This window comes from Microcaecilia unicolor, chromosome 7 (genome assembly GCF_901765095.1).
Source record: "Microcaecilia unicolor chromosome 7, aMicUni1.1, whole genome shotgun sequence".
Classification (NCBI taxonomy): domain Eukaryota; kingdom Metazoa; phylum Chordata; class Amphibia; order Gymnophiona; family Siphonopidae; genus Microcaecilia; species Microcaecilia unicolor.
The window spans coordinates 57,986,081-57,998,450 of record NC_044037.1 but is presented as its reverse complement, the minus strand read 5'-3'; the positions used below and the strand labels follow the sequence as shown (position 1 = coordinate 57,998,450).

The 12,370-nt window shown below is 49.4% G+C and overlaps 1 protein-coding gene across 2 annotated transcripts in view; it reads left to right on the top strand.

Moving 5' to 3' along the window:
• Positions 1-12,370, top strand: part of CHM (CHM Rab escort protein) — a 243,774-nt gene that overhangs the window by 159,261 nt on the left and 72,143 nt on the right. For both annotated transcript variants that reach the window (XM_030209030.1, XM_030209031.1), the window contains exon 9: positions 11,206-11,283. In XM_030209030.1, the coding sequence (XP_030064890.1) occupies positions 11,206-11,283 (78 nt within the window). The remainder of the gene's footprint in view (positions 1-11,205; positions 11,284-12,370) is intronic.

Here is a 12,370-nt window from a genome sequence, read left to right as displayed (position 1 = left end):
ATACAAATCAAGGTAAGGTATACACAAGAAGTAGCACATATGAGTTTATCTTGTTGGGCAGACTAGATGGACCATGCAGGTCTTTTTCTGCCGTCATCTACTATGTTACTATCCAGCTTATAATCGAAAGACAAAAACGCCTATATTGCGACCTAAATAGGGAGAGACGTTTATCTCCCAAAAACGATTAAATCAATATAATGGAAACAAAAGTTTCAGTGCGTCCATGTCGCTCCTACGTTCACTTAAAAATGCCCAAATAAGGGGCGTGTCGGGGGCGGTGATACGACGTGGTCGTGTACAACGTATAACGGATAGTGAAATGGCTCTGGTTGAGCGGGAACACGGGCGTAATATGTTGGACCCGAAATAAAAGCGACCAGAGCAAGGGGAAATCGTCTTTAGACCCATTAGCGATTGTGTGTAGTTGGAGAGTGGCGAGATCGTTGGTGGAAGAGCTGAATTGGTGGTTGCAGAGAGAAAGCCGAGCGTGTTGAGTACCTGTTACGTTCGTCTGTGTGCCCTGCCTCTTTTGTGTCTTACCCTTTGACCTTTCCCTACTCCTACTCCTTTGCTCCATCGCCCCCTTCCCCTCCCCCTATCCTTCCCCATTCACTGTTCCCACGTGTATACTCTATTCCCTGACTTCCGTTTGTCTCTGTGTTCTTGTACTGTTTGGCGAGTGAGTGGCCAGAGGGCGTGGTGGCTGGAAGTGAGAGATCTGTGTGTGTTGGTGTTGGGGATATGGATGCAGTTAATGCACTTGTGGCATGCATGCTACAGGAAGAGGCCACCCACCGCAGGAGGTATTCACGGCCCCGAGTGTTAGGCCCCGCACCACCTTCCTACAACTCACTGACCAGCAGTGTCTAACAAGGTTCAGGTTTGATAGGGCCACCATTCTTCAGCTGTGTGAGCAGCTGAAACCCCTCCTTCAGCCCCAGACACGTAGGAATAACCCCATCCCTGCCCATCTCAAAATCACTTCCTCTCTCTCTGTCCTGGCCACTGGGAGTTTTCAATCAGTATTAGCTGCTAACACAGGACTCACCCAGGCTTCTATTTCACACTGTCTCACCCAGTTCCTGGATGCCTTTCTAACTCACACCTCACACTACATCACTTTCCCCACCACCCCCCAGGCCCTGCACAACAACATGGCTGCCTTCTGTGCTCTTGCTAGATTCCCCTCGGTCATCGACGTTATAGACTGCACACACGTAGCCCTCAGACACCCCCCCCCCCCCCCCCCCCCCCGGGCACAAGAAGCCACCTACAGAAACAGGAAGGCATTTCATTCTGTGAACATGCAAGTTGTATGTGATGCCCAGGGGGAGATATTAGACGTGTGTGCCAGGTACCCCAGGTCCACCCACGATGCCTACACCCTACAGCACTCGGGCATCTTCCGCAGGTTCGAGCGAGGGGAGTTCATTGGTGGATGGGTATTAGGTAAGTGCAACATGCATGTACCCATACTATACCTCCTCCACTGGGCAACCCTCCGCCCTGGCTTCCTCCACCTCACTCCACAACCCATTATCCAAATCCCCCCTTCCCACCCCCCCACCCCCCCGTACCTGCTCCAAGCAATAAACACTCATCTATCTCATTCTGCTTTTCTCCAAAGGTGACCGAGGCTACCCGCAGAGGACATGGCTCATGACCCTCCTGATCCACCCACAACCAGGGGCAGAAGAAACCTACAACAGGACACATCGCAGCACCCGGGGGATCATTGAGCGGATCTTTGGTTCGTTGAAAAACCAGTTCCGCTGTCTGGACCGGTCTGGAGGAGAGCTGCTCTACAGTCCAGAAAAGGTGGCCAAGATCTTTGTGGCGTGCTGCATGTTGCACAATTCGGCCCAGCGCAGAGGACAGCCTCTCCCAGAGGAGCCACAGCCACCACCAGAAGAGGAGCCCCCTCCACCCCCAGCCCACAGAGCAGAGCTCAATGCTTACCAGCTTGGCGTAAGAGCAAGACAAAGACTCATTGAATCAAGTTTTCGGTGAAAGTAAGTGTACATTTATTTATACTAATTGCATGTGTTCCTGTGTTCACCCCCACCCCTACCACCCCCCCTCCCACCAACCCTCACCCTATAGCATGTGCCATCACTTTCCCCTTCCCTTCCCCCGTCCCCTCCTACCCCTCCCACGGCCTTCCTTTGCAGCTGGTGCTGCACGGGAAGTCTGTTCACACTCTTCTGAGGTGCTGCTCCCAGTGTCCTCCTCCGTATCCCCACAGCAGCCTGCGGCTTCGGCTGCGCTGTGGAAATCCGGCCACCTTGTTGGCTGTAGGCTGGCCACAGGACCCAGAATGGGAGCAGGTTTGGTGGGTGCTGCAGGAGTGGGTGCGGAGGTGGACGATCGCAACGCCCACCTCTTAGCTGGTGGTTGGTGGTCAGTGGAGGAGGAAGTGGATGGCAGGCCCTGCTCCAGCAGCACGGCTGGAGTAGGTGCTGTGACCTGAGGGCGCAGGCGTTCGATGCTCAGCTCCAGCCGTTTGAGTTGCTGGAGCACCTCCTGGTGGGCTAGGTGTTGTGCCTGGAGCACCTCCTGGTGGCCTTCGCGTTGCGCCTGGAGGAGTTCCTGGTGGGCTTGCTGCTGTGCCTCCAGTGCTTGCCGCTGCAGGTCTAGTTTCTGCTCCTCCAAGCGCACGTTGTGGCGTAGCAACTCTGTGGCCAGCCGCAGGAGTTGCCTCCTTTGGCTGGATGGCCTCTGGCGAGGAGTTGGCCCCCTATATGCATCCTCCTCCTCACCAAAGTCATCCGGTGCTGGAGGTGCGGCCTCTGCTGGTGGTGCTGGTGGAGGATGAGCCTCTACTGCAGGTTCTGCTGCTGCAGGTGGTGGAGGCAGAGGCTGGACTGGTGCAGGTGGTGGAGGCAGAGGCTGGACTGCTGGTGCTGCAGGGGGTGGAGGCAGAGGCTGGACTGCTGGTGCTGCAGGGGGTGGAGGCAGAGGCTGGACTACTGGTGCTGCAGGGGGTGGATGTAGAGGCTGGACTGCTGGTGCTGCAGGGGGTGGATGTAGAGGCTGGACTGCTGCTACAGGCGGTGGAGGTTGAGGCAGTCCTGCTGGTGTAGGGCGTTGGCCTTGCAGGCCACTAGGGCCAGCCTCCTCTGAGTCATCACCTGTATAGCACAAGAGTGAGGAACTGTGTTGGTGCAAAAAACCCACTTTTGTCTTTCAGCATTCATATACATTGGCATGGCCCCCAACCTGATGACCCAGCAAAGAGATGGTGAGGAGGAATGGAATTGACACCGGTGCAAAAGAGAGAGCCCCACAGGCAGCTGGGTAGAGGTGGTGGACAATCAGCCAAGAGAAGGACACCGCTCACAACTTTGTGGACAAGCTGTTTGTTGTATAATTGTTAAATTGAAGAACATTTCAGCATGTGTTGTGTTACTACTGACTTGCTAGACTGCGTAGAACTGCTTTATGACCCCCATTACAGGCTCCTTCAGTTGAATGCATGTGGCCCACACTCACTAGAGCACAGAGGTGACAGAAGGAAATAGGCACAGTTTGGTGATGGGAAAATAGGAGGGAATAGGCACAGTTTGGTGATGGGAAAATAGGAGGGAGTAGTAGGGAAGGAAGGCCCCCAAAGTTGTGCCACAGTAATAACCTACACACACCCATAGGAGCCAACTGTAAAGTATTATTGGGGGTGCTAAGCCCAGTGCACAAAACTCCTCCCTGGACAGCTACATGATCTTTCCTCAATATTGGGGGTGCTCAAACACCCACAGCACCCACCGAGTCTGCTCCTATAACACACATGAACACTACCACTACTCAAATAGAGCTTACAATTAAATTAAGATGCGCACACAGGACAAGTAAGAGGAAAGCCAATGGCAACGGTAGGGATAGGGAGTAAGGGTACAGAGCAAGTGAGTAGGGGTTAGCAGGTCACAACACCATCATAAAGGTGGCCTGTTATTGTACATAAAGACAGCCAGAGACACTCCCCCCCCACCTCCCTCCTCCTCCCCCCCACTCCTCACCTCCCTCCCCCTGGCCCCAACTTCTATAACACAAGTGTACTGCAGCACAACAGATACCCCAACTTCATAATGAAAAACCTACCTGAGTCCTCAGGCTGGGCCGAGGTGTCGAGGGAGCCAACCCCTTGGATGCCCTCTTGGGGTAGGAGTGAGTGAACCATCAGCTCCATGGGGGTGAGGTTGGCTGTGTCATGTCCTGGGGGATTCGCCCCCGCCTTCCTCCTGACATCCCTCCTCAGCTTCCGCCACTTTCTCTTACAGTCCTCCACGTCTCTCCCACAATGGTACACAGCATTCAGGCTGTCACGTACTGCCTCCCATTCCCGCTGCTTCGTGGTTGCAGCCAGCCTCTGCCCTGTGGGAGCAAACAGATTTCGGTGCCGTTGTTGTATCTCCTGCACCAGGAGCTCCACTTCACCGTCGGAAAAATTATCCTTCCGGGTTGGGGGCTGACGCGGCGGCATTGTACCAATGGGGTTTTCGAAAATACGGAGTGGGCATTTATATAGTCGCCAGGAACGCCCATTGAGACGGGGGATAGGCGTGTCTGATATGGGCGGGTTTTTTCGATTATACACATAATTCCTAAGCGTGCCCAGCTCAGATAGCGATTTGGAGCACATGATTTCTATTATGGGTAGATAATTATGGGCGTCCCCACCTGCCTTCCCTTTCTTCATTGCCATTTAACCCGCCATTTCCTGCACTGGGACCTTGCCGGTTGTTCTTAAGAATTGTTTACAGGGTTTTACCCTCACTTATAATAAGGTTTGTGTTTGGCAATGTATGCTTGGGTACACCTGTGTATTTGGGGGGGGGGGGGGATTATTGCTGGCCCTCAGCCACCACGCCTTCCGTTTCCACTCTTCCACATCCCGTGAGGCTCCCTTACTTTCTCCCATTCTCTCTGCCTGGTTGTAGCAGGCAGTCTGTGGGGGCGACGAAATTGCTACACTCGCCCCAAATCAAGCACCCCTCGGTAAGGGTCATTTCAATGAGGGAGATGTCCAGCTAATGTTCCAGAAGATAAAAGGCGCACTACACATTCTTGAAACAGACGTTCATGGTAAGCTCTCATTTGTCTGCCACCTCTTCTCTTTGTGCTCATAGTCAAGGAGTGTGCATTCACTGTATGTAGTCTGGAGTCAACTCTTAGCTAGTTCTCTTTTCACCAGGTTCCTGTGCACTGTACTGTGGGGTTGGCAGGTCCTCAGTGGTGTGGGCCAGCTGTTGGAGCTGCTGAATTGGTTCCCGGTAGGTTCCATCTTCCTTGTTTATGTGGTGAACCCCAGTCCTCATTTATGAAGTGGCCACCCATTCTCAAGGTCCATAGGAGGGGGAGGGGGAATGATATATGCAATGGATGTGTTTAGCACATTATGGAACACCTTCCTAAATTCCTCCATAGGTAGGGAACAAGAACATTTTTTATAATTGGTAGCCTGGAAAGTAGGCTCAAGGTGGCTACAGGTACTGCCACTGAGACCTTAAGACGTGGTGGTGAGGGAGAGGGTTCTTTGTACAGGTCCCAACCCAAAGTACCTGCAGGTGGCTACAGCCTGGTGGCTGCTGTGGCCTAGAGGTTAGAGCACCAGCCTTATAATCACAAGGTTGCCGGTTCAATTCCCACTCTGCTGCTCCGTGTGATCTAAGGCAAGTCACTTCACTGTCGGTTGGCTCAGGGACAAACTTTGAGACAGACCCGGAATACCTGAATGTAACACACCTTCATCTACTACTGGAGAAAGTGTGATCACAGCTGCAAATAATGAGCACCATTTTTATTTGTGCCCTTCTGTAACTCAAGTATTACATTGCAACTGTGATGAAGTAACCATCCATCTAATGGGTTTCCCATTGTTTCCCCTTTTCTCCTCAGCACTGTATACCATAGCTGATGTATTGAATGTGAAAATATGAGCCAGCTGTTTGTAGGCCCTTCTTGGGCCCCTTCCCCCCCCCCCCCCCCCCCCCCCCCCCACCAATGTGGCTTGTGGGTAAGAATGTCTGGCCATCAGACAGCAAACACTGTGTATGTGCTACCTGGGGTTATGAGGAAGTGTCTACTTGGCAGATCACACATGCTACACAATTAATCTCTTATTGATGGCACTCTGTGTTGTGGGTCAGTATGGTGGAGGGGAGGGAGGGAGAGAGGCTGGCTGGCCATTTGTGTTCATGAACACTAATATCCATCCAGCCTCCCTGGCTCACCCCCCTTGCACATGGCCAAGCAGGTTGGAATGTACAGGTGGCCTTCTGTATGGCCAACATTCTCACACATACATCAACTTTCTCATTCACACTGCACATTTCATGCTATGCATATTGCTGCCTCCTTCCTCTCAACTCAACAGCACCATTTGCTTATATGTAATGCACAAGGGAGAGAAACACACAGACGCCCTGATAGTTAAAGTGTAACAAAACCATTTATTTCCCCCACCCCCAGCCCTACAAAACAACCCCCAACAATGCCCTCCTCCCCCCACAACTCCCCACAACCCCAACAATTCCCTCCCCCCTCCACACAGAACCCCAACAATTCCCTCCCCCCCCACACACACAGAACCCCAACAATTCCCTCCCCCCCACACACAGAACCCCAACATTTCCCTCCCCCCCCCACTCCCCACACCCCCAACAATCCCCCCCCCCCAATGTAAGTCAAGGGCAGGCATGCCCTCTGAGTAAGGCCCTCTGTAGCAGGGCAATGAGCAGCCCCAGCAGTACCCTTAGTGGGCCCTGGAGCTGCTCATTGCCCTGCCGTAGGGCTCGGACCTCCTGCAGCAGCTGGTGCTGGTCATCTACCAGCTGCTGCTGGCCATCTACCAGCTGCTGCAGGAGGCGCATCATGGCACCTGCGCCTAGGGCTGCTGGAGGTGGGCCACGGGCTGGAGCTGGCCCAGGGGTTGGAGCAGACCCAGGGGAAGGCGGTGGGGCAGGTGATGGAGCTGCCGCAGGGGATGGGGATGGCCGAGGGGAGGGAGAGGGCTCTGCTGGTGGTATAGGTGGGGAGGGGGCCTCCATATAGTCCTCATCTATTACGAGGACCCCCTCCGAGCCCGACGACTCCTCCGCCTCCTGTGCTGCCGCCGCTGCCGCCTCCTCCTCCTCCTCCTCCTCCAGGTGGGCCTCTTGGCCTGGATCCTGCTCCTCCTCCTCCTCCTCCAGGTGGCTTTCCTGGCCTGGATCGTGCTCCTGCTCCTCCTCCTCCAGGTGGCTTTCCTGGCCTGGCTCCTCCTCCTCCTGCAGGTGGTGGCCCTCCTCATCAGCGCGCTCCGCTTGCTGGTGGTGGAGCCCTGTGTATGTAAAAGGAGTGTGATTGAGATCAGCACATACAACATGGCTTGCATAGTGCAGTAGTTGGGTGGCTTGAGGTGGGGGGATGGGCCACGATGTGATAAGGCGTGGCCTATGCCCATGGGGAATGAGATGCATCAGATGACATGACAAAGAACCCTGGAACCTCCTCTGACACACACCACACAAGACATGTTGCCATACCACATTCATTGCTGACCAGCATGTTTGCATTGTGAGATGCGACGAGGGGTTAATGGGCAGTTGTTGTTGGTTTTATTGGTGGGGGGGGGGGGGGCAGTGGGAAGGGTGTTGAGCACAAAACTTTTATGTGAGTTAGGCCATGACATCCACTAAAAGTAGGGCCTCAGGCAGGTCTACCAGGACACACTATTCAGCCACCCCAGAAAGGGGAATAGTAAAGTGAGGCATGTCATCTCATTCGTCTCGGGGGATGGTCGTTGGAAGTTGCAGCCACACTCATGGGAGGACCCCTGCAACCTGCATCCTTGATCTGGGACAGATACGTTATTACTTACTAGTTGGCTATTAGCCACATGGGAATTGATATTGTACAGCACATTCGCATTATTCAAGAAGTATATTTACAAATCTGTACAGGTGTCCTGTTTTTGAATACTTACGCCGAGCCCTTAGGTACCGTCGCACCGCCTGGATGAGCTCGGGCCTCTCCCGCCTCACACGGCGGAACCGCCTCCTCAGGGACTCAAGGTCCCGGTGCACTCCAAAGCGTCTGTAAGATATAAGTTTGTAGAGCAGGGGTCGGGGGGGATGGTCCTTTTTGTCCTCTGCACACATTGATTTGTTATTCAAATAGCAGAGAGAGAGGGTCAACAGTGTTGGGGGGGGGGGGGACCACCTCCATTGGTACTGAATCATAGGAGCCACCTTTTTATCATTTTGGGGGGTGCAACCCCCAGTGGAGATCACCCCTCCCTCCATACATACAAGGCATTTATTTTATATTGGGGGTGCTCAAGCACCCACAGCAGCCACCGTGTTGGTTCCTATGCAGATGATGCCATAGAGGTGGCCATGAGGCCAGAAAGTACCGTTTGTATGCATTATAATTTATGGTTGTAAAACTACTTTATATGTGTTATCATTAGTATGTTATAAAGTATGGTATACGTTTAATTGGTATCATGTTTCCACTATTCGGATGAGTTGTAAGCCACATAGAGGCTGCAAAGAGGGGTGGGAAAATGTGGGGTTCACAGGCAAGAAATAAATAAATAACGAAATACATTCTTGTAGGGATGTGGGATGGTCGTCCTTTCAAGAACATACATTTTATTAGTGATTGTGCATGTTCCTATATTACTCATTATCCTTGCATGCACACTCCAGTTACTGGTGGTAACATTGATGACGGAGCTGTTATGTGTAGGTACAGGAGGGGGGGTGGCCCAAAACCTTACCTTTCAAGCCTGTCCCTAATGCGGGACCAGGCTCGCATGGCCTGGAGCCTGGGGGGCAGGTGGTGATGCTGCACGAAGAGCCTGTGCCGGTGCCTTAGGCACAGGCGCACCAGCAGCAGGCTCTCCTCCTGGCCGAAGTTCGGCTCACGTCGCTGCACCATTTTTCCACGTGTTGGAAAACAAGTGCCTTATATAGACGACCTTGCGTGAGGGACGTCGTTTCATGCACAGCTCCATATATGGATGACCATCCCATATATGACCCTATCAGCACGTGGACGCCGTCGTAAGCATAGACGTCTTTGACGTGCACATGCCTGGTTGTTATGCGTGCAGAACGTGCCTTATATAGACGAGTATGAAGCACCCGACCCTTTTCACATATACACAATATGCATATAGCTGCATGTTCAGTAGGTGTACAGTGCATGCAGGTCCGGACATGCAGATGGGCACATACGAGGAATATATGCGTGGAGCAGCATGATTTTTCTGTAGTTGACGCATATAAGCGTTCCTCATATTTTCCCGTACCTGGATGGCCAGAATAACATGTACTGTACTTGCGGTACACCTATGTGCATTCTTTTACACACTTTCTGATTTGGTCGTTTGCACCTGCAATAATTGACCGTGTTAGGGCGCCCAATTTAGTCACGCTTATGCGCTCCTCATTTGATTGTTTTGCTACAGGGATAATCGATTATCGAAAAACGCCCATACTATTTTTCGATTATACATGTCTAATTTTGGACGGTTTCGTAAGAACGTCCTAATTCGTACTTGGACGATCTTTCGATTATGCCCCTCCACGTAACCCAATTTTCAGCACCAAAGTCATCAGCGTCTTGTTTCTCACCATGCTGTTTCTTGACTTTTATGTTGTTCCTCTCCTAACATCTTTCCAACCATCCAACAGTGACTTTGAAATCAGTTAGTCCAAGACTTTCAGCTAGCTGGTTAGCTTTCTCCATAAGCAGTGGACCACTGACAGGAAACTCTGGCCTCATGCGTCTGCTCCTGACTTGAGAAAACCACCGAAGAAGAGCATCTATCTCCTCAGCTTTTCCCGCCCATTTTTGTTTCCGTTGTTGATTTGTATTGTTTTGCCGGTCTTCCAGACGCTGGTCTTTCTGCTTCAAAACACATGAAATTTGACTGGGTTGACACCATATTCTTTAGCAATAGGTGCTTGACTTTGTTTTCTAATTTTTTAAGAACTTCTCTTCGTTCAGCCAGTGTTAGTCTTACGGTTCCGCCATGACGATGACTCCAGTGTACACTCTTAACAACATTCTTTAGATTATTCTGCCTATGGCAACTAAAGGGGCAGTAAATTTGAAATCTTGTTGGTTGTCATGCGCCAATTGGCTTCCATATTCCGTGCGCGTGCTTATGCTGGGTCTTCCCTGTAGAGGAGTGGTCTTAAACCATGCATGTAAGTGAATCTTGCACTTATCAGTGGTGCGCTAAACTGAAGTTTGTCCCCATAGAAATTGATGGCACCAAAAACGGGACCGAAGTACGGCATGCAGTTAAACAGAGCATGCGCTTATCCGACATGCACTTAAATGGAGTGCACTGTACTACAATTAATGAGCTGTACTTACCATGCGCTAATCAAGGCTTTTGAAGTTTGTGCAGGTTCACTTAGCAGGTTGCAGTCAGATTTTACACGCAAGTGAGATTTTCAGTGCGGTAATTGCTGAGGTCATGCTGGGCATGCTCCCAACTATTACCACACAGCCTTTCCACTTAGCATGTTTTCAGTTTTGATGTTAAGATGTGCTAAGTGCAGAAACTTAGCACACTTTTGTAAAAGATCCCCATATGATTGGATTCTTATCTGTCTTTTAGGCCTCAGATTAAATCATTTGTGGCTGCAGTCTTGTAAATTTCCATTCTGTAGCAGTTATGTCAATATTTCATTGTAGAAATTAGGGGAATTGAGGATTGAATTTTTCAGCAAATCACGTATTTCTAACATTTTTTTAGTATGTTGAAAGATACAACTATATAGACTGTGTAACAAACTTAAATATTCTTTCATGTAAATAAAATCTAGTGACTGATTTTAAAATTTTTCTTTAATTTCCATAAGTTCTTAATGCGACATAGGAAGATGTTTGTGTTACATATGATTATACAAATGTTCCATTACCAATCAGCTATCAAAAGGTACTCATCTAGGTATACAACTTTATAATTGTGACCGATATATAGTTATTTCATTTGTAGTATCCAAGCTATGGTCTGTTGGGTGTTAATAACAGCTTTGCTGTTCATTCCTATCTTATTATTTGACTTTTACAAAATAACTGTATTTGGACACATCAATTTGTAACCTCTTCATGGCTAATTGGGAATAGTAAGTAGGGGGCTTTTGTCCTGGGGTTTGCTGTAAACCATTTTATATTTATTTTCATTTCATAATTTCTTTATAGGATGTGTGCTGTATTTGGTGGAATCTATTGCCTTCGCCATTCAGTGCAGTGTCTTGTAGTTGACAAAGAATCTAGCAGGTAAGGTAATCTAAGTAACCTTTTGCTTACACAGGCGGCACAGATGAAAAATGCTTAGGTCAATTAAAAAGAATGACTCTTCAAAGATTCTCCTTTGGTATTAATTGCATATCAACCTTGATTAAAAGTAATTTGTGTATTGGTCCTCTAGAACAAGGAAAGTGAGTCCAGAATATAGAAACTAAATTAATTTCCTTGTGATATTACTACAGCTCCTGATCACCCAAGCTTGGAAGACAAATCATTTCAGCTGCCGAGGGGCTAGTGATGAGTGATGTTAGTTTTCCTTGTGGCCTTACCTACTCTAATTGATTTTCATCAGATGACAACAAAGCCCTCTGTTATTGCATTTTTAAAAATGGAGCTCACCTAAAGACTCATCAGATTAATCTCTGCTGATAATGCATGTCACTCTGAGAGAAAAGACTTTAATGAGTTTTTAGGTAGATTGTTGTCATAAACTATGCTGTCCTCATATTCTGCAATAAATTCTTTTACAATAGTTTCAGACCAGTGGGATAAGTTTAAATTTGAATTCAGGAAAATATGACCACAGTTTAATAGTCAACAGATCGTTCTAATAGTCTGTTTTAGTGGACATTCGCATCTGAATAGTTTCTTTGCTTTTCAGAAAGCATCAAGATGTGAAAAATAAATATGAAATTGATGTCTGCATTCCTACATCTTGTTGATGGAACTTGCAGTTTTGTTCCTTTCACAAAAATATATCAGCATGCATGCCCTATTGTATACAGTAGGTCTGCTGCAAAGTGTACTGAGCAGTTGTGTTCAATCTAAAGAATACATCAATTATTCACCCGTCTGTGTATGAAAATTCCCAGATCATGCAGTCTGGGTCTCTTACATTGTACAGATCATAGTGGTAAATTAAACAAGTAGGGAAAGCCTATAGGGACCTGGTTTCAGCAACAGTTTCCAACGTAGATTTGTAGAAGGGATGTGGGTAGGTGGGATGTGTCTGGTGGAGGTTCATTTGGGGAGTTCAGAATACATAGTTGTGAAGAGGTGTATTTGGTTTGTGTAGGGAACTGTGGGGCAGGTTGAATTGCATAGGATATATGTCTGT